Raw genomic sequence first — 23,264 nt, 5'->3', positions numbered from 1 at the left:
GGAATGCTTCAGACTGCTTTTGGACCATCTTGCATGAATCGAGCATCAGTTCTTGAATGGTATAAGAGATTCAAGGAAGGCAAGGGGTCTGTGAGGGATGATGAGAAGTGTGGGAGGAGAAAGGAAGTCAAAAGACCAAATTTGATTGGTCAAATAAAGAATTTCATGGATAAGGACTGTCATGTGTTTATAGAAATAATAATTGCACAGTTTGATGTCAATGTGGAAACTGTACACTGTTATTCATGAGGAACAGAAGATAAAAAAGATTTTCATGAAGTTTATCCCAATGCACCAATCCACAACTCCATCCTCGTCACAAATTATTTGACCAAGATGGGAAATCAAGACAGTTCCTCACCCTCCTTATAGTGCAGAGCTTGCTCCCTCAGACTTTTGATTACTCCCTAGGCTCAAGGAAATCCTTAGAGGCTGTTCTTATGAGAAAATTGAGAAGAGGAAAGATGCCGTGACAAGGGTCATTGACATACTCACACAAGAGGACTTCCATGGGGCCTTCCAAAAGTTTGTGAAATGATACAACAAGTACATTGCAGCCGGAGGAGATTACTTCAAAGGGGACTAAAGTTTCATGTGTGTACTATCATTAAAAGTGCCTATACGAAATAAGTCTGGAAACTTATTGAAGGCACATCGTATATACCGAAGGTCTTTATTAAAAACTCGGGTAAAATAACCAACTCTTCAATATTACAGACCCCAGTGAAGCATCATTCCTATTTTTTGTGTTACTTTTGAACCAGCTTGTTGCATTCACTTATGGTTTACTGTTTTGTCTCCTTGTCCACAAGGTCTACATTATTATTGTACTCATTGTGACTTGTCACATCAATGATTGTTTGGAATTTTATTAAGGCTCACTTGGAATGCGTGAAGATGTCATGTTCAAAAAACTACAGATCTGCACTTGGCTGTTGTCGGTGGATGGCTCGTCATAGCATAATGAAGATCATTTTTTTTTCAGAAAGTTATATCACAAAGAAAAACTCAAGACAAAAGGATTTTCGTTGGCAACCTTTAATGATGTTGGCATCATCTTACTCTCATCCACATCTGTTTAGCTTCAGCAGCTTGTCTGGGGATGCAGCCTGGGAATGCAAGCAAAAATCATGTGCTTCTTACTTTTTGAAAGTATTTCCACAGTTTTGGGATCAGCTTTTTTTTTTCTTTCCTTTCTAAACAACGAATTCATTTATTTATTGCTGACTATTATCCTCATCTTTTTTAGGTGTTGTTTCACGATGTTTCGGCCAACTATTCCTCTGGCCTTCATCAGGTGGTAATCGCAATGAGATAGGTACTCCGAATCTCCTAACTGCATCCTCAGCAATTACTGCCTTCCATAGTTGTTGTTGTCTCACCACGTTTTGGCAAAGTAAGCTTTTGCATGGCTTTGAGTAGGATTGAAACCGCTATCTTCAGACAATGCTCACCTGGAACCGTAGAGATTCACCATCTCTATCCACTGCAAGACGGGCCCCGAAGGGCGATCAAGGTTGGATATTTTGGTCTTATAAATCCACGTTTATTTATGATCTGATCTTCCATGGTCAGGTCCATACCAAATGGTATATATATATATATATATATATATATATATATGTTATTTAATTGGAATTCATTATTGAGATGGGTATTATTTATTAATTTTATTTATTGCGGACTATTATCCTCGTCTTTTTTGGTTGTTGTTTCACAACATTAATTAAATTAAATTAATTGTTTCTCGACGTTAATTAAATTAAATTTAATTAATTAATTAATTAATATATACCAATCTACAGTGCAGGCAATACTAAGGATACAATTCAGAATTACTAAGGACTTCTACACAATCAAGGCTGACGGAGTGAGAATAAGCTACTCCGTTGATTAAATGAAAGGTTCTATTCGAAATTCCATTCAAATATTCTTAAGTGTGATTGGGCACACATGAAGCAGGTCAGAGGTTACGTCGACCGAGCCATTGTGAGAATAACATTCGAGATGAAAATAGGATAATTTAAATAATACAATATTTTTCTCTGTGATCAAAGGAAATTCCACGGAAAATACGTGGTGGATGAGGCAATCTCCAACTACTTACCGGAGGAGTTCCTTCTGATATGAAAACAGTGTATGGTGATTGCAGAAAAAATGGCGGGTTGTCTTGATAATCATTCACGATAATCAGAAGATTCACCGAAGAAGATTGTGCTGGAGTTCCTTTATCCTGAAAATGGCAAAATAAAATTAAAATAATATTATGGGTTGTATAGATGTAGTCTTGAAAGGTTTCCTTCCTTTAAAACTATATTAAAAAAAAAAAAAAAAACCTTCCTTGTGTCTACTTTATTAGTTGCACAGTCGATCCTCAGCAGCACCACTGTATCATGCGTTTGGTGTTCTTCCTTCCTAAACAACCAAATAATATTCCAAGACTTTCGTTGTTAAGACAACTTTTTTCAATGGAGAAGACTTTGTTTTCTCTTCATTTTGTTGGTAGTACTAACCCCAAGGTGTGGTGGAGTGAGAAAAGGTATACGTCCGATATTGTTGACGTTTGTTGGAAAGTATGAAATTGATGTGTGTTGCGTCGTTGGGGCGTTTTTAATAGAGAAACTTAGTCACATCTTTGAAAACATTATTTGGAACCGGCACTAACCCTATGAGGATTTAATCGGCCTCCTCCAAAGGAGAAAGTTCCATAGGAGTATGAAACTCACAAGCGATCTCCAGTCGCATGTATATCCCCGTTAGGGGAGATGACGAGGTTAGGTTTTTGCAACTCTTGCAGGGAGGTGTCGACGTCCTCCTACATACAGTGCCTGGAATTCCCAAATCGGTCACCCATCTGACCAGGCTCAACGTTGCTTAACTTCAGGTATTTAACGAGAACAGGTGTGTCAACATGAATATGGCGGATAGGCAACATTGCTTCAATCATTTTCATTCACAAAGACTTTGTTTATTTCAAACAAAAACGTTGTCTTTTATGCCAACATTAACATCAACATCTTAACATTAACACAGCATGATGATGATGATGATTATCATCATCATCGTCATGAACAAATATTTCTTTCTATAGAAACTAGATAGAAAATCGATACACTTACGACAGCCAATATGGACATAACATAAGAACTTCTCTTCTCATAGTCAACAGGCTTTTTAAGTATGACAATTCCGTTGTATCGTCCTTCTTCCCCCGAATTGTCTCTGACGGTGTTGATAGTAAAATAGTCACAGGATTCCACATCCTAGAAATGGAAATATTCAGAAAAAAATTTTAATTATTACATAAGTAAATTCCGAAAAGAAAGCATAATTGTTTTAAAATGAGTGTTATTTGAACGATGCGATAGAGCGAAAAACGCTCTTTAAAATGACTTGTAAAGCAAAGGTATTATAACGAAAACTTATTTGAAAAGACATCATTTGAAATTAAAATTAAAAATTTCACCACTTTCTTGTCAAGCTAATACAAGCGAAGGAGTTTCCTAACGAAGAACTTTGGTTCCAAACTTTTTTATAATAAAACATGTTAAAAAACACTTAGAAAGAGAGTTAAAAACACATTTAATCTGAAAAGGAAACACTAGATAAATGGATAGTCCTTAATCCGCGGAGTTTTGAAGAAATACTTTCCTTCTCATCAGAGAGTAGGAATTAGCAAAATGCTGGATCGGATTTTGCATGCAGAAGTATTTGATGAAACAACAAGTAAGTCAAAGATCTTACTTGATAACAAAAAAAGTGAAGCAGAGGGAATATAGTGAAGAAAAAGGTGATTACACACGAATGGATAGTCTGGTGGAAGATAAAAAATCCAGTGACGGTAAAATCCAAATGTAAAACTTCAAGAAAGTTAAAAGAATTTCCATATTCCATATGTTTTTAACTCATTTCAAAGTGTTTTTTAACATATTTTATTAACTGTTTGTGCTCATATATATATATATATATATATATATATATATATATATATATATATATATATATATATATATGTAATTATTTACTATAATAATATTAAATACCTAGACACTAGTGTTTCATATTATCAGGAATTATCAGTGCAGAGTGTCACGATTAACACCAGTCGATAGATTCAAACCCGGCGACAGAAGCCATCTCTGGCTTCATTAGCAAGGGCCTAATCCATTCGGTTACAGTTAACCGCGAGAAATGCTGTTGAATTTAAACATTTATTTTTAAAATGTTTTTTAACATCTGCCAGAGTGATCTAATCGATATATGATGATCTGCGCATAAGAGCTAAATTGACCGACTTTTTTCAACTGAAATTGCTCAATGATAAGAAACGAGTTTATTTAAATTAATTTATATATATATGTCATCATTAAAAAAAAAATGATATATCCAGAACATATAATTATCATGGTTATAGGAGATTTATTGACTATATAAATAGAAAGCCGTTCCACTAAAGTTATATAATCTTCTAACTTTGCAGAATAAAGTACAATGGCCATAGTTAGGCGATAAAGGTGACTTTAAAATTAATAATTGGATAATTTTTTTTAATATATAACTCATAATACAGTTATTTTTGGACCAGCTTTATTAATTCCTTAGCAATTTCTTTGAGAATTGAAACAGAAAATAAATCTAATTAATTAGTTAAATGGTCTCTCCCTCAATGAGTAAACTCTATCTAAATAAAACCTTTTGAAAACTCAACAAGTCTCTATTGTGTTTTCATGAATGAGTAGTTATTCGTCTTAAGTTAAACAGAAGATAAAAAGCCAGGAGAGGATCAGCGCCTACGAGAGGAGAAGACTTGATCAAAAGAATGAAAGACCAGAACCCATGCACGTATGCATAAATACATTATTCTATTGTTTTCTTCATTATGGACGACAACATACATGTGCAAACATACGTTGACAAAACCAGTCCTGTGAAAACTATTGTGTAGCGTTTTAAAATGTTTAACTAATGAACTAAAAAGATGAGAGTATATATACTTTTCGATTTCCTTGGGGACTCATTCAAAATCTAATATATAAAAGGCTATATGTCTGTCTGTCTGTCTGTCTCCATATTTTCAAACTCTATTTCCTCCAAAACCAAAAGTGCTAGGGGCCTCGGATGATTGGATTTTTTACAGCCCGTTCTTTTAAGGGTCTTTAACCGGTTGAAATAGTTTTTAAGGGGTCAAAAATGGGTCATAATTGAAAAAAGGGGTCAAAAATGGGTCATAATTGAAAAAAATTGTTGTACATTTCGTACATTCATCTTAGTTTATTTTTAAGTTCATATGTGTGTTACGTTGGTACAGTGGGAACGTCACCAGCTTTAAATGTTACAGTTTCGATTTTAGCTGATGGGACCCAAATACATTTTTTTTTTTTTTTTTTTTTTACTTTTGAAATCACGACTCTATAATAATAATATATAAGAAATCTGGACAAATTAAAATATCATATTAAAGTGTATTTTACGCCCGGGCAAAGCCGGGTGACCCCCACTCCCGCTAGTACAATCTAAATGTTGTGTGGAGATATCTGCTGATTTGGAAGTAATGGTAACAAAGAAGTAATAATGGCCTCATTGCTAGATATAACCTGACACGTTCTGACATTGACTGACTACTGAAAGAATTGCTACGAATTGAGAAGCAATTAAATCTCTGTTATTAAGGCGATTTCAAAAACAGCTTTCATTTTAAAGTTTTTACTTTGTTATGTTGTTTGCTCTATGCAGGGGCAGATAACTCTGTTCCAATCTCTTTCATAAAGGGTAGATAAATCTTATGTCAAAATGTTATGTCTTCTAAAATAAAGGAAGATAATTTTAAGGTACAAAAGAGTTTTCTCCCTTTAAATATAGAGATATGAAAAAAAAAGTACTATGCCGGTTTATTATTACTATTCTTTAAGCTTAATGTATTCGCTATTATTTTGATCTTACCTCAGCATTAACTGTATAACAACTCAGGGTGATTTCAGCATTGATACCACTGTCAATGTCGGTGACTGACACGCCTTTGAAGACTGTCAACCCAACTGTAGCATTCTGAAAAAGAAAACAAACATTAATTGAACATTGAATTTATTGTATTAAAAAAGATTAGTTCATCATTGTAATTGTCTGACCAGCAGGAAGAACTATCCAACGCTGCAAGGATATCTGCAAGTGAGATATGGAGAAAAGTGGAATCAGCCCGGCAGCTGGGAGCCCATTGCTGAAGACTGCAGTTGCTGGAGAAGTGCTGTGAAGGAATGAGGAAAAGAGAGACCAGCAATAGAAAGGAAGGAGAGAGAGCACAGGTAGTAGAAGGCTGCGTCAGAGGTGTTAGAACAAGGTGCCATATACATCTGTGGCAACTGCAATAAAGCCTACCGATACAGGATAGGCCTGCACAGTTACAGCAACTGACTGATCTTAAATGCAAAATTCTATTGGCTGCTAAGACAGACAGATGCTAACAATAATTAACATAAAAAGTCTGTTTGTAAAGAGTCGCGCATTGTTTTCAGCGGTTGCATTTTGAAATGTTAGAACTGTGCATTGGCAACGTGAGATTAACGTCAAGGTTGTGAGTTACATTTTGGAAACATTGATTTAATTTGATTAAAACAATATTAAGGAAAATTTTCTTTCTCCAACTTTAAAACATGGCAAGAAAGAAGAAGAGAAAAAAAGAAAGAAAACAACATACTGAGGATGGAGGTTAGCTCCGAAATATATTAAAATCATAAATTTCAAGCAAGTGAAATATTTGTTTATATTCCTTAATATTACGTTGTGATTTGGCTTTCAAACGAACTTGATGCGTATTTTATTATATTCAAATAAAATCAACGTTTCTATAATGGAACTCACACCATTAACCTTTGTTAATTTGTTTGATGCACCTTCTGACCTTCCACTCCGTATACATGACATTTCCCACCCTATTTTCGATTTTGCCTTCTGGCCAAGTTGTCTTTACCTAAATGAGAATTTTAAAAGTACATTTTATCCTCTGGCCTATTTGCAAGTTGCCATTTAACGTGAATTCCGCATGACCAACACACCGTTCCGACATTTGAAAAGACTACCGTAAAAACAACAAACAGACTTCTACTGATTCTATGCTCCAACAACAACATGGCAAAAAAAAGAAAGAAAGAAAGAAATACTGATGATGGAGTATATCTTCGAAATAGATTTATAAATTTCAATATAAATTTCAAACAAAATAAATGTTTATTTTGTAATAATGCATTGTTTTGGCTTCAAACGTATCTAATACATATTTATTTTATTCAAACTCAACCAGCGCTTCTATCAATGAACATAAACCGTAACTTTTTTTTTATTTTGTTTGATGCGCCTTCCAACCTTCTACTTCGCATACATCACTCTTCCCATCCTATTTTCGATTTTGCCTTCTGATTAAGTTGTTTAACCTAAATGAGAATTCAAAAAGTACATTTTATCATCTGGTCTTTTTTTTTTTTATTAAATTTTCACCCCAAACAATGCACATTGCCACTTTAATGTAGGGGGCTACTATCAAGGACATAAGCTACAGGGGTATTATGTAGGGAGTTGGGCAGCAAGATGTCGGTTCATGTTACACTTGAACTTCTACATGTCAGTACAGTTGGGGAAGCAGGAACCCGGAAGGGAATTCCAAAGTCTAGCGGTTCTGGGGAAGAAACTACTGAAGTTGAAGGCTTTCTTACATCTAGGGATCTCTACTGTGAAGGGGTGGGATTTTGCTGCTTGTCAGGTTTTTCGGGGGGTATTTACGTCGAGGGGGTACAAGTGCTTGCAGTTCGTCAGAGCATTTACCGTTAAAGTACTTGTACAACAGGCAGAGTGATGCAACATTTCGTCGATGGGACAGAGGCTGAAACCTAGATGACTGTTCAGGACCTATCAGGTTGGCGACTCTCTTTTGAACCTTGTTTAGGAGTGAGAGACTAGTAGTAGATGCACCAGCCCAAATGTGACAACAATACTCCATGCATCGGCGAATGGTGGTCTTATAGAGGTACAGGATACTTTCGGGCGTTAGTAGCTTTCTAGCACAGTAGAGAGAACCCAAATTTTCACAACGGTCCTGGCAATGCTCTCAATGTAATTGTTCCAACTCAAGTGTTTCCTGTGAACGTTAGGCCGAAGAGTCTATTTGCAAGTTGCTATTGATCTTTTTGATATCCTCTTCTGTTCACATTCGAGCCACAATTTTACTTATAAGTGAAACAACAGTAGAATTTAAATATATTACTTACCTCCGAAACTTTCGTTTGGTACGGAACATTTTGAAATTGTGGCTTATTATCATTGATGTCTGTTACGTAAATCTGCACGACTGCCTTAACCTAAATTTAAAAAAGAGAGACAAAATAAGTAATACAGAATATAACAATAAAATAAAATATGCATCAAGTGCACTTGAAAGCCAAATCACAACGTAATATTAGGAAAATAAACAAATAGTTTACTTGTTTGAAATTTATCATAAATATATTTCCGATGTATACTCCATCTTCAGTGTGTTGTTTTGTTTCTTTGTTTTTCCTTTTCTTCTTCTTTGCCATGTTGTAAATTTGAAAAAAAAAAGTCTGTTTGTATAGAGCCACGCGTTGTATCTGGCGGCTGTATTACATACGCACAGTTCAAACATTTCAAAATACAACTGCCAGATACAACGCGCGGCTCTATACAAACAGACTTTTTTTTTTCAAATTTAAAACATGGCAAGGAAGAAGAAAAGAACAAAAATCGAAACAAAACAACATAACACACTGAAGATGGAGTCTACCTCCGAAATATATTTGTGATAAATTTCAAACAATTAAAATATTTGTTTATTTTCCTAATATTACTTTGTGATTTGGCTTTCAAGCACACTTGATGCGTATTTTAGTTTATTCAAATCAAAACAACGTTTCTATAATGGAACTCACACCCTTGACGTTATTCTCACGTTGCCTACACCTGTTCCACATCGGCCACATATAAGATTAGAGTTTTCTTCAATAAACCAGTTGAGCTGAAACCTACGACAGATCTTGGCTCCTTTCAATCCTTCTGTTAAAAGGGGCATTTTGAATAAATTCAGAAAATCCTCTCATTGGTTCAAAATATTTTTTGTTTTTGTTGAGTGAATGCGTAGAAACCATTTTAAGCATTTTCGTTTTGGACGCCGAAGTATAAACATCGGTTGTCACAGTCCGCCTACAAAGTTTAACATTAGAGTTAATAAACGATCCTAATTGAAGCTAATTTAGTGAATATTACAAAATTAAAATGCTTCAATCAAAAATAATAGCAGAAATGGTGAAATAATAATTCAAATTCCTTTTTATAAAAAGCAAATGATCTTTGGTAAAATGAGATATTAGAAATTTCCAAATGTTATGAAACTCTTTTTATGCCATCAATTTCAACGGCTAGGGATTTTTATCCTTGGCCCCTCAAATCAACAGAGATTAAATCATTCCTGTAATAACCTGGTCTCTGTTGATTGCGGTGTTATGCTGATTCTGTGCAGATCTAGGAGGTCTATCCTCCCAGAATTTGCCTTTTCTGTGGGGGGAAGGATTAGTTCGTTGCTAATCGATTGGGGTACCCTTACCAGTGAATGCTCTCATTCTTGACACAAAATATAACCTTTATACAGTGTTTATCGGATGAATGTAAAATATATAAACTAGACTAAAAGTTATATATTATTTTTCAGGTCCTTTAAAGTGGATAGTCCACTGTTAGTGAAATTGTTTTAGGAACAATTAAAGAAGAAAGGCTATCCATTGTTAATATTTTATTTTTCAGATCCTTCAAGGAAGACGTTCCATTGTTAGATTATAATTTACATTTAATTTAATATAAAATTTTATTCAAAATTTCTTACCAAACTTGGTTCCTCTCTACTGTTATTTACTTCGATTGCAATAAACGTTGCTTTCAACAGGTTCGCTAACTCCGAGGGGTTTTTGATGGTGTCCTGATGAAAAGAAATAAAAATATTAGTTAAGAGGAAAATTAAACTTTATATAAGCTACCTCAAAAGAATACCATAGAATTACCCCCACCACACTTATTAAACAAGGTGAAACTTTAATATAATTTGATATTATCATCATAACTTTTGTACAATTTCAAAGAAGCCTAAAATAAACTCGTAATAATGATTTACATTTTTACAGCATACAAAAATAATGAAAATGCGAGACTAAAGTAGTGTTTACATTCTCGACGCCTTAAAACGATGTTCCTATGTATTCGTCAATTCTAACGTGTAGGCATACCCGTAGTTAATCTCTATGTCTATAAAAGTTAAATTGCGTGTGTGTGCATTTCCCTACCAAACTACTCTGTCAATTTTCTGTCTACAGACTCGAGATTTGAGATAAGGGGACATATTGGGAAAATCTTTTTAATCAGTTTTCGACCTGAAATTTGGCTGTCAATGGGTCAAAGTTCAACGATTTGACCTTTGAAAAGTCTGCCAAACTCCTCCGCCAATTTTGGGTCTAAACACTTGAAATTTTAGATGTAGATTACTTGGACATGAATCAAACTTTTAAATTTGATTTGAGCCCAAAACAATAAATGTTAAGGGGTCAAAATTGGGATCAAAGTTTTTAAAAAAATTGATCTCTGTGGTCTCTACCAAATTACTCAGCATTTTTTTTTTATCTAAAATTTGAAATTTTACATAAAGTGTATTCAGACATAGGGCAAGCTTTTTAATTGGTTTTGACCGAAAATTTGTCTGCCAAGAGGTCAAAGTTAAAAAAAATTGATTTTGCCGTCTCTAGCAAACTACTCAGCCAATTTTGGGTCTAAACATTTGAAATTTTACATAAAGAGTATTCAGACATGCAGCAAGCTTTTTAATCAGTTCTTGGGCGAAAATTTCACTGCCAAGAGGTGAAAGTTGAAAGAGTTGACCTTTGCAGACTCTACCAAACTCCTCTGCTAATTTTGGATCTAAACACTTGAAAATGTAGGTTACCTGGACATGAGTCAAACTTTTAAATATATATGTATATATATACATATGCACATAAAGTTATGAACAGTACATAAGGCCCAAGAAAAGCCAGGCTGAATTGCTAGTAAATCTAGAAAAAAAAATTGTCAGATTTTCAAGAAATCCTAGATATTTATTCATTTTTAAATTAATTTACATTTAAAATGCAGTTATTGTAAAATATATGAGAGAAAATACTTTTGGGTACGTGTTCACTTCCACCCATATTTCGTTTTACCAAACTTGAATAAGATGTATTAAAACTAATCAAAATTTCAACATATTATAAAGCTGAAGAGTTTTAAAAAATTTAAATATGTATTTTTATGTATAAGCAACATATTTTTTTCTTACCTTAAATTTGGAAATAAAAAATGAAACAAATTCAATATCATTATACTTTGTAAAAAAAATAAATAACAGTATTTCTCATTAATCTATATATCTATAAAAGTGAACGTGTCTGTGTGCGTGTCTGTGTGTCTGTCTGTCTGTGTATGTTTTCATACTCAATAACTCCGTCAATTTTTAGTATACAGACTCAAAATTTGATATACATGGTACTGAGATTTGGAAAAATCTTTGTAATCCGTTTTCGGCCAGAAATTTGGCTGTTAAAAAGGTCAAAGTCCAACGATTTGACCTTTGAGACCTCTACCAAACTCCTCCGCCAATTTTGGGCTTAAACACTTGAAATTTTAGATATAGGTTCCTTTGACATGGATTTAACTTAATAACTTGATTTGAGTCCAAAATAATAAATTTTAAGGGGGTCATAATAGGGGCCAAAGTTAAAAAAATTGACCGTTCTTTTTTTTTTTCTTGCTCAATATATACCTCTAAACACCCGGGCAACGGCGGGCTGAACTGGAAGTATATAATAAAATCAGTTTTGTTGCAAAGAAAAAACATTTCCAAATTAGTTATTTGATTTAAATTCAATGATTCCGAAATGTTCCGTTTTTAACCTAGGATTTAGAGTAACAAACATTTTACAATCTTTTAAATATATTTGTATAGCGTACAAAAATTACTATTACCATCTTGAAAATATCGAAATGAACATCAATTTAAAAATATAAAATTGTAAAAATATGATTTAATTGTCACTACTGGAGAAGTGAATCTTTATGGTAGATACTGATTAACATAAGTACTAAGTTAATTCTAATTACCATGTGGGGGTGCAGAAAGTTCTGGTATAGAACCCAGATGCAGGGCTACCCCCTCTCCGTAATGAAAGACTCACAGATCTCGTATGGAGAAGAAAAACTCTTACATCAAACCTATAATGCTGACCACTTATGTAGTATTACCAAAAAACGGGGGAGGAAGATCTCCTTAGTTCTGGTCAATAACCTTCCTAGAATTGTTAACTTAAACAAATTAACGGTTTTCAAACCTAAATCGCTTAAGAAGTAAGTAGGCTCTGCCTATTGCTCGGCTTTCATGCTCCCTCTTTGCCTATTAGTCAAGTACAGATATACGATCACAGGGATTCAGCAGAGAGACCCAGTGCTTGGCCTAGTTTCCTGATTAGAGAAATGAACGCTGTCTTTCACTCTTCATTGCATTTCTTTCCTCTGAAACTGGCTATCTTTGAAGTGCTTGATCGCCATATATGTTCACACAATTAAACCAGGCTACTCTTGTGTAACAGGTTTGAGGGTACATGTTTGACAGTTTGTCTGGCTGCTGTATTCCGACTTACAGTACAGTGTGCTAACTCTTTAGTAGCGGTTGAAGCGGCTGCTCTATCATCATGTGTATAGTCTCGGATGATGTCACACATGAAAAGGGATCCTGCACTCATCTTCAGTGAGCATTCCCGAGGCCACATTCCTGTGAAGGAAGAGTGTGTGGATGAATGTCATGTGCATCCACTACGTCTAATGCCTCTCGCCCTAATACTGAAACTAAATAAAATGACAGCTCAAACAAGACACGGAATTAAACCAGATACACACCCAAACAAACCAACTTACCCCCTCCCTCGAGGCTCGCATTCACAAATATCCATGTCTTTTAGAACTAATTTAAATGATGTAGAATCATTTCTTCTGCAAACTCCCTGCATATCTTAGTGGTAAGTGTAACGAACCTACATTCCTCTATCGGCTCTAACCACTTTAGCATGTTTGGTTATCTCCCACTTTGCTATAATGAACTCAGAAAGACACATGCACAGACTTGGAGTTTATATTCGAAACACTTCTTCCTTGACTAGAAAATCCAAACTAGAATCAGACGACCAGGCCTTCATGTGCCTTAAACTAAAGTATCAATATAGCGTTAGTTATTTATATTTTCTCTACCGTTCTGGCTCTACTTGAGACTATATCCTAATCAACCATGTTTCTGATAGCATAGATGCAGCACTTTCCCTAGATACTAGCGCCCAAATACATTTATTTTATGACTTTAATATCCATCACAGTAATGAGCTTGGTTTCTCTAGTTATGCAGACGCAACTGGTAGCATCACACATAGCTTCTCAATATCCTATTCACTGACAGAGACTGTTACGTTCCTGACCAGTCTTCCAGATCGTCAGGATCAGCAAGCCTCACTCTAGACATATTTTTGTACCATAGTTCCCGAGGATTGTATAACAAATGTCCATAGCTCACTCTGGAATGCTGATCACATTGTGATATTGGTAGACATCACTCTAAACTCAGTTGAAGAGGCATTGCTCAAAACGACAAGGTGCTTCAAGAAGGATGACTGGGAAGCCATCAGGGATCACATAAGAGATGCCTCATGAAGCAGTATATTTTCTCATGAAAAAAATGTTTCAAAGTAGCAATTAAAGCACATATTTCCACACGAAATTTATTTTTTTTTAAATTGTAGTATTGGCATAAACTAGCGCCAAACCAAATAATTGATGATAGATGGAGTATTGTTGTCAAATTTGGGCTGGTGCGTTTGCTAGTAGTCTCTTACTCCTGGACAGGGTTCAAAGAGTGTCACTAACCTAATTGGTCCCAAACTGTCAGCAAGGCTTCAGCCTCTGTCTTGTTGAAGAAATGTTACATCCCTCTGCCTGTTTCACAAGTATTTTAATAGTGGATGCTCCGACAAACTACAAACTGTTGTACTCCTCCAACGTAAATACTCCCGACAAACCCAACAAGCAGCAAAATCCCACCCCTACACAGCAGAGATCTCCAGATGACAAAAAGTCTTCTACTCTAATAGTTTCTTTTCCAGAACTGCTAGACTTTGGAATTCCCTTCCTGGTTCCTGGTTCCCCGACTGTACTAACATGCAGAAGTTCAAGTGTAATTTCAAGTGTAATGTAAACAGTCATCTTGCTGCAAAACTCCCTACATAGTGTCCCTGCAAATGTGTCCCAGATAGTAGCCCCCCCCCCCTACATCAAAGTGGCACTGTGCCTTGTTTGGTGTAAAAATGCAATAAAATAAAAAAAATATTAATGACTAACAAGACGCGTTGCCCGGGTTAATATAGGAAAATACTAATTTTAAAAATATTTTGAATAAATGTATGCATTCATTTTCATAAAGTGGTCAGTGGAGACTTCCATTGCTCGCCATAGAATCGATGATGTCATGATTTTGTGTGTATCTTTACGAAGCTGTTTATAGGCATTGTTTATTTATGGATAGATCAAAAGCATAGAATTAATTATTTTCTAGTTTTGTTTTTTTTTTGGGGGGGGGGTTCGTTGCAAATCAACAGATTGTAGTATATAACAATGAGTTTCAAAACAATAATATTGGATTTATTTGCATTTTTATATACGAATTCATGGTAAATATAAAAATAAACATAGCCTCAACATATATAATGTTAAAATTTCGAATGATTATAATATATTTTATTCGGATTTCATAAAATGAAATATTAGTGTCATCAGGTACAAAAAATATTTCCCAACATATATTTTTTGAAAATAGTATTTTATATATAAGTGAATCCAAAATGGAATAAGTATCGAAAATTTCTTGAAAATCTGACCATGAGCTGATTTTTGGTAGATTTATATGTATGCCTGCTCGTTTAAAGTGTTCAATACATAAGAGCATTGTTTTAAGGCGTTGATTATGTAAACACGATTTTAGTCTTATATTTTCATTATCTTCGTACGCTGGAATTTTTTTTTTTTTTTTTTAATTATTAGCAGTTGTTTGTAAGCTTCTTTATTTGAATGGTACAAAGTTTATGATGATAATATTAACCTATAATAAGCTACATCGTCTTACATATATGTGTAAATTCTATGGTGCGCTTTGGAGGTATCTCGTGGTCAGTAATTTAGAAAATGAGCCCTCCATAATTTAAATTCTGAAAAACTGAAATAGTACTTCCTCCACATGCGTGCATAATAGAAACGTTTAAAAGAGAAATTTGCTGAGTAAAACGAAAATACGGGCACACAAATTTTCCGGGAAAAAATTAGCCCATCCTCCCTTTCACACACACACACACACACACACACACACACACACACACACACACACACACACACACAAACACACACACACACAAACACACACACACACACACACAACTTCCCTTTATAATAAACCAATGGAAATTAGTCCTCATTTTCTCTTTTCTGCATCTCACCTCAACTGTAAAAAAATTTTCTGTATAAAAATCATTATATAAGACATTAAGGTTCTAAATTCCACCACCACCACTACCACCGCCACGCCATCAATTTGTACTCTATATAAAGGTCATGTCCTGCTCATTTCAAAACATTCTTCTTATCTCATGTGGCTAAATCAATCAAACTTCATGATCCATAACTGAGACCAGGGATTCAATCCTGGCCAATTACACTGTAACTTACCTCTCTATCAAGTGGTCTGACCAATGTGACAACACCCTTAGGTGAACACTCTACTGTCTGACTGTCACATCGATATTCAATGGCATCACCCTCGTTATCTTTGGCCTTTAATACTCCCAAAACCGTACCTTAAAGTAAAACAAAATTAAACAGTTATAAATCAATATTCATTCTTTATGGGATATGAATGCTCAAGAAGATTATATTTCAATAAACTCTATGGAAAATTTATCCGTTTCTTGATTATTCGGTTGGTTAGTAATCTACAATTAAGTTTGAAATAACATTTGTATTACCAAACACTGCAATTGGATAAGTGTCTCAGTGATCACGCTATATTAAAAGCAATGCAAGGTAAGTTGTAGGCATAACTTAGTTGTGTTTGTGGTATGTCATACCGTCGTAGTCAAGGACCTTAAATGTTGTTGATTATTGTACAGTTATGTCAACAACAGGAAGAACTTTGATATCCTTCTTCCGTCAAAGACTTTTGGACGCTCTCTTTGATCTCTTCCAACGATTTTGCATCACTCAAATACATCTACTTTTGACCGGAAATCCTAAATGTCCGGTTTTTTGTTTTCTTGACTACTCTCAACTGACCATCAGAACTGGTTACAACCATTGTTATCTGTCCACTTATAAAACTAACAACTAATTTTCATGGCGTTATTCCTCTCAGGTATTCAATGGATTTATTTATTGCTGTTCACTTATTTATTTCTGAGCTAAAATTTTCCGGTGGTCCTGACAGTAGGCAGTATCAAATGACTGGATGCTGTTTATTATAAGTTAGAATGTTACTATAAGAAGTTCGATCCATCACACTCAAGATTGAAATAACATTTTCAAAAGTTAGTTATGCTTAAGTTAAAAAAAAATCATTTTAAAATTAGCTTTAACGCTTAAGTGTAAAATCTGTCATGCTTAATGTTAAGATAGCATTTTTAACAGTCATTTATGCTTAATTTTGAAATGGCGGTTTCAGAAACTTGACATGCTAAAATTAAAGATGGCATTTTTAGGGGTCAATTATGCTTAAGTTTGAAATGGCATTTCATTAACTCTTACATCAAACCTATGATGCTGACCAGTTATGCAATAGTACTAAAAAACGGGGGAGGGAGATCTCCTTAGTTCTGTCCGATAACCTTCCTAGAGTTGCTAACTCAAACAAATTAACAATTTTCAAACCTAAAGCGTATACAGAATAAGTAAGCTCTGTCTATTGTCCGGCTTTCATGCTTTTTCTTTGCCTATTAGTCGGGTGCAGATGTATGGTCACAGGGACTCAGCAGAGGCACCCAGTACTTGGCCTTGTTTCCCTTCCAGGAAATACCCCGGTAAAAATACCATTCTTCGACTTAATTTATGCTAAGTTTCAAATAAGTTTCAGCAACCTCTTAGGCTTCAGTTTAAGTTAAGTAACATCCTACTAAAGGTTAAGACAACATTTTTACTAGTTTATTTCACTTGCGTTTAAAATAATAATTAGAATGAAATAGCTGTTTAGCAGTAGATTTTTCAAAAACTGTAAATATTATTTTAGAAACTTATCCAACTTATGGTTAAGATAGTATTTATAGCAGTCAATTAGGCTCAAGTATGAAATGGCAGTTGTCCTACTTGTCCCACTTAAGCTTAAAATAGCATTTTTAGCAGTCTATTTTACCCAAGTTTCAAATAACATTTTAAACGGTCTGTCACGTGGTCCCTGACCTTAGTAGAGGCCATCTATGATGACGAGAGTATCTTTGTGTATAGTCCCAAAACCACACCAACATTTAATACGAATTGTGTACAAAACTTATGTTTTATCGAAGGAATAAACTGAAAGATTTTTATGGATATGCATGCATATAAAAATGAAAAGAAACTGAACAGATATACAGTGTATCACAAAATTGATTACAACCCTCACATTTCTACAGATATTTAAGATATTCGTGAGGCAACACTAACAAAATGGCTCTTGACACAACGCAGCTTATATAACAGAATTAATATATTTCCCCCTCTAAATAACTCAAAAAGTAACCATTAAAAGCTAATGTCTCTATGACGACATCATGGAGCTGGTAGATATTTGAGACTTTGCGCACCACCATCATCTGCTTGAGGATCTCATAAAGATGCTCTATTGAGTTCAAGTCTGGAGACATGCTTGGCCAGTTCATCACCTTTACCGTCAACTTCCTCCATAAAGCAATGATAGTCTTGGAGGTGCGTTTGGGATCATTGTTTTTGAAGTAAGAGAATCATAATCTGCTGCAGTATCTCACAGTCCATCCATCCATAGCCTTGAGCTCTTGGAGGGGCATAGGCCATCTAGAACTTTTGTAGATGCTTTGAGGAGTTCTTTTTTCGGGGTGAGGGTGCTGGCTCTACACCCAACCTTCTCAGAAGGTACATACAGTGCCTAGCCTTCCCAAAAGGTCACCCATCTGGTAATGGCCAGGTTCAACGTTGCTTAACTTCAGTGATCTGATGAGAACCGGTGTCAACGTGATGTATTTCACAGTACTTGTTAGAATTCATGTTTCCCTCAATGAAATGTAACTCTCCAACTCGTGAAGCATTAAAGCAGCCCCAGACTATTACATTTCTACCACTATCTTTGACTGTAAGCACTTATCACATGCTTGAAGTCATTTTGAAGCTCCTGTTCATTGTGTCAAAGTGTCATTTTGTTATGATTTGGTTTGGTTGTTTTTGTTTTACGGCATATCAACCCTTTTTGGGTTATTTAATGCCGAATCCAGTTATTTTGGAAACAGTGTTCATGTTGCATCCACTTATTTTGTAGAAAGTTTTTATTTTTCAAGCTTTTTGTATCTTAAATCGCTTGTTTGTAGTGTTTGGTTTGGTTTGGTTGTTTTATAGTGGATTTTATCGTTTTTGTTCCCTGCCCTGCAGAACATGAACGAGTTTTGCAATGGGAGAGGGGAAAATAGTTACAGTATTAATGTTTGGTACAATTTAAGTTAGGAAACCAGTCAGGAAGTGGGAGAGATAGAAAGAGACAGGAGAAATTGGAAGAAGGAAAAGGTGGGTTGTTGTTTTTGTGTTTGGTTTTTTTTTTTTGTTGTTTTTTTTTTGTTTTTTCAGAACATAATTGGAAGTAGAAAAACAAAAAGCATCAATGTTAGGTGTATTTCATCTCAGGAAGTGAATATCTTCAGACAGCCTTATCTGGTAACACCAGTGGTTTCCTATGAAGAGATATACTTAAATATTTGCAGAAATGTGAGGGGTGTAATCACTTTTGTGATACACTGTATATGGACATTATGTGCTAGTGAAGGAATAAACTGAATGGATATATATATATATATATATATATATATATATATATATATATATTTATATAAACTGAATTGATATATATATATATATACATATATATATATATGTATATATATATATATATGTATATATATATGTATATATATATACATATATATATACATATATATATATATACATATATATATATATATATACATATATATACATATATATATATATATATATATATATATATATATATATATATATATATATATATATAGACATGAAGGCAGATTAAAATGTAAAGAAATGAAACATTAAGAGAATAGAAGAGTAATTAATTCGAGCCGTTTTTTGTTTTAGAATTCATTAGAATCGCTTTTCAGTTTTATTCCATTTCTGCCAAAGTTCAATTTTAAAAAGAATTACTAGTGCTTAAATCTGAAATGTTAATTCCAATTGTCTATTACACAAAATCATTAACTGCAACTCTAAAAATTTTTTTTTAAAAATGGTTGCTTTCCACTTACCAATCGGTGTATCTTCAGGGATACCAACTGTCACTAATTCTCTCTCAAGAAAGTCTGTGAAATATGGAGGTGTATTTTTCTTGACTTGACAGTTTGAAAACTGAATAAAACCTGAAAAGAGAAATTGCAAGAAATCAGGTACATCCTTTATAGCACAATAAGGTCTCCACGGCAATCTAAACTTTGGGAGGAACTACAGGATTAAACCATTTCAGGTGTTATGGAGAAAGGAACAAGCAAATAAAAAGTCCAACAAACTCCCAACATCTGAAATTAATTCAGAAAAAAGCCCTTCACTCTATTCGCATAATGAGACTTTTCCTTTTCTTCATTCTATACTGATTGATATTTTTTTCTTTCTTTTATAGATGTTTGCAACGTTATCTATAATATAAATCTCACTTGTCTGTTTTGATGTATGTATGTATGTATGTATGTATGTATGTATGTATGTATATATGCATGTATGTATGTATGTCAGGTCATATTATATGCTACTGGTACCATGTGAACCAGTATTACCTGCCTCATGTTCGGGTCACCAGCGACTAAACTGGTTCCCCACCAGACTTGTTTGGTGAGGAGGGTGCCTAGTCTCCCTGAAGGATTAAAAATAAGATCTTCCAAAGGGCGAATGAACCCTTTTTCGGGGTCAATGGCCAACTAGCACCGTGTGTGTTTGTGTGTATGTATGTGTGTGTTGGGGTGGAGAGGGCTCCCGTAAGCCGTGGTGAAGGCAACCTTTCTAGGAAAAGCAAATCTCTGATTTAAAAAAACCATAAATCGGGAGACCAGTACCGGCATTAAGCTGGTCTGCAGTTGAAATTGTTGCTGGCTATCTTGCTCTTGCTTGTTGCTGGATCTCAACATTTTGAACCGAGAGAGAGACTTAGCTGTCGTACAAAGCTAAGACTCTGTAGCATCATCTGTGTATAGATACTCCCTCAGGCATTTGTCTATTAAAATGGTCCTGTGGTGATGGAAGTAATTTTGGGGCTCATGGACTTTAAGTGTCTGAGGGAGTGACACTCGTCTGACAAGACGTTGCAATCATCGTTTATGTATGTATGTATGTATGTATGTATATATGTACGCCTAAAACTTTCGACAGAGGCGACGGATTTTCACGAGATTGGTATCGTTTTGAAATTTGACCCTTCGGACAACAAAGTTCGAAAAATTGGCTAAAAATATTAGTTCCTTCACCCTCAACTGGGCACTTTTCTACGGGGAGGGGTCGCTTTTTTCGCTGATATTTTCGAAAGTCGTCCCTTCTTTTCGATAAACTAGCCTTAATTTTAACCTTCGCCACTTCCGGTTTGGCGATGAACCCACCGGCAAAGACGTTACATATTTTTTTTTTCACATTCTTTTTCTCCTTCATGATACGGGTCCGAGCCTGCCTGCCTGCCTACTACCACTTTTTTTATTTTTTGCTCAACACACAGCTTCAAACACCCGAGCATCACCGAGCACCCAGGTTAGTTTTATATGAATATGAAAGTTAGTATGAACACTGGTGAAGCATAATTATTTTTCCATCATTTATTTATTTTTTTATTTGCACTCGTAAATGACTAAATGCAGATAAAATAATAAAAACAGAGAAAGAAAGGGATTAAAACTCGGTGTTTATTCCCATAATGAGCCCCTAATTAAAATATGCACAGAAGTGGGCACCACATCGAAGTGGATGGAAGATGACAGTAATCCTAGAATCACTGAAACAACATTAACTTGAGAACTCTATCTAATCATTTAAATTACAATCGTTTTAAAACAATTATGTCTTCTTTTCAGAATGTTGAATACAAGGTGGAAAGAAAGCAAATAAGCAATATTTTCTTATTTCAAGTCAAGCTAGGCCGAAAAGCTGCTGAAATTGCTCTCGATATCAGAGAAGCATTTGACCCTGGAACCACTACTGAATGCACAGCACAATGATGGCTTAGGAAATTTCGTGGGGACGACGAGAATCTTGACGCTGATGAGCATAGTGGTCGGCCATCAGATGTTTACAACGATCAATTGAGCCTTGGTCGAAGCTAATACATGCACAACTATTCGAGAACTTCCTTCTAAGTTAAACATAACATATACAACGATTTCCAACCAGTTGATAGAGATGGACAAAAAAACTTGATAAATGGATGCCTCACAAATTAAACGACAACCAAAAGAAACGCCATCATGAAGTGTCATCTTCTCTTCTTTTATGCAACGAAAATGACTCGTTTCTCGACAAGACTGTGACTTTTAATGAGAAGTGGGTTCTTTACGACAACTGGCGACGCTCAGCTCAGTGGTTAGACACTGACAAAGCTCCACGACACTTACCAAAGCCAGAATTGCACCAAAAGAAAGTCATGCTGACTGTTTGATGGTCTGTGCCTGGTTTCATCTATTACCGTTTTTTGAATGCAGGCGAAACCATTATGGCGAAGAAGTACTGTCAACAAATGGATGAAATGTGTCAGAAACTTTAACAACAACACCTAGCAATAATCAACAGAAAATGCTCAATTATCCTCCATAACAATACCCGACTGCAAAGTCGAACTAGTTCGTTCCACAGAAACATTTTCACTGAAAGTGCTCGATATCCTTCTAGAAAGAATTTCTAACAGAAAGTTATCAGGAAAATGAATGCCAATAAAATCATTATCAAGCACGATGCTGAACAACCACGACAACACTAACAACAAGCAACAACAACAAACAACGACAACAAACAACGACAACAAACAACAACAACAAACAACAGCTACAAGCAAAAACAGCAAATAACAACAAAAAACAACAAGCAACAACAACAACAAACAAAAATAACAAGTACTAACAACAAACAGCAACAACAAACAACAACAAGCAACAACAAACAACAACAACAACAAACAGTAACAACAAACAGCAACAGCAAACAACAACAACAAACAAGAGCTAGAAGCACTAACAACAAACAACAACAAACAACAACAACAATTAACAACGAGCAACAACAAACAAAAACAACAAGCAACAACAACAAACAGCAACAGCAAACAACAACAACAACAAACAAGAGCTAGAAGCACTAACAACAAACAACAACAACAAACAACAACAGACAACAACAACAATAAACAAAAACAACAAGTACTAACAACAAACAACAAGAAGAAGCAATAACAAACAAAAACAAGCAAAAACAACAACAACAACAAACAACAACAATAACAACAAACAAAAACAAGCAACAGCAACAAGCAACAGCAACAAGCAACAACAAACAACAGCAACAACAGCAAACAACAACAACAAACAACAACAGCAAGCAACAACAACAAACAACAGCTACAAACAAAAACAACAAACAACAACAAGCAACAACAACAACAAACAAAAACAACAAGCAACAACAAACAACGGCAACAACAGCAACAGCAGCAAACAACAACAACAAACAACAGCAAGAAACAACAACAAAAACAACAACGAACAAAGAACAGCCACAAACAACAGTAACAGCAACAAGCAACAACCACAAACAACAACAACAACAACAACAACAAACAACAACAGCAAACAACAACAACAAACAACAGCTACAAACAAAAACAACAAACAACA

At 34.9% G+C, this 23,264-nt stretch overlaps 1 protein-coding gene across 1 annotated transcript in view; it reads right to left on the bottom strand.

Moving 5' to 3' along the window:
- Positions 1 to 23,264, bottom strand: part of LOC145285859 (cadherin-87A-like) — a 212,310-nt gene that overhangs the window by 166,605 nt on the left and 22,441 nt on the right. The window contains exons 3-9 of the mRNA XM_080134300.1: positions 19,656 to 19,766; positions 15,835 to 15,962; positions 9,881 to 9,973; positions 8,256 to 8,345; positions 5,941 to 6,045; positions 3,120 to 3,263; positions 2,108 to 2,233 (exon numbers count right to left, since the gene is read on the bottom strand). Coding sequence (XP_079990426.1) covers positions 2,108 to 2,233; positions 3,120 to 3,263; positions 5,941 to 6,045; positions 8,256 to 8,345; positions 9,881 to 9,973; positions 15,835 to 15,962; positions 19,656 to 19,766 — 797 coding nt within the window. The remainder of the gene's footprint in view (positions 1 to 2,107; positions 2,234 to 3,119; positions 3,264 to 5,940; positions 6,046 to 8,255; positions 8,346 to 9,880; positions 9,974 to 15,834; positions 15,963 to 19,655; positions 19,767 to 23,264) is intronic.

Source organism: Euprymna scolopes, chromosome 10, assembly GCF_053919585.1.
Source record: "Euprymna scolopes isolate OS-2025 chromosome 10, ASM5391958v1, whole genome shotgun sequence".
Taxonomy (NCBI): Eukaryota; Metazoa; Mollusca; class Cephalopoda; order Sepiida; family Sepiolidae; genus Euprymna; species Euprymna scolopes.
The sequence above is the reverse complement of the archived record's forward strand: the minus strand, read 5'-3'. Positions and strand labels throughout refer to the sequence as shown.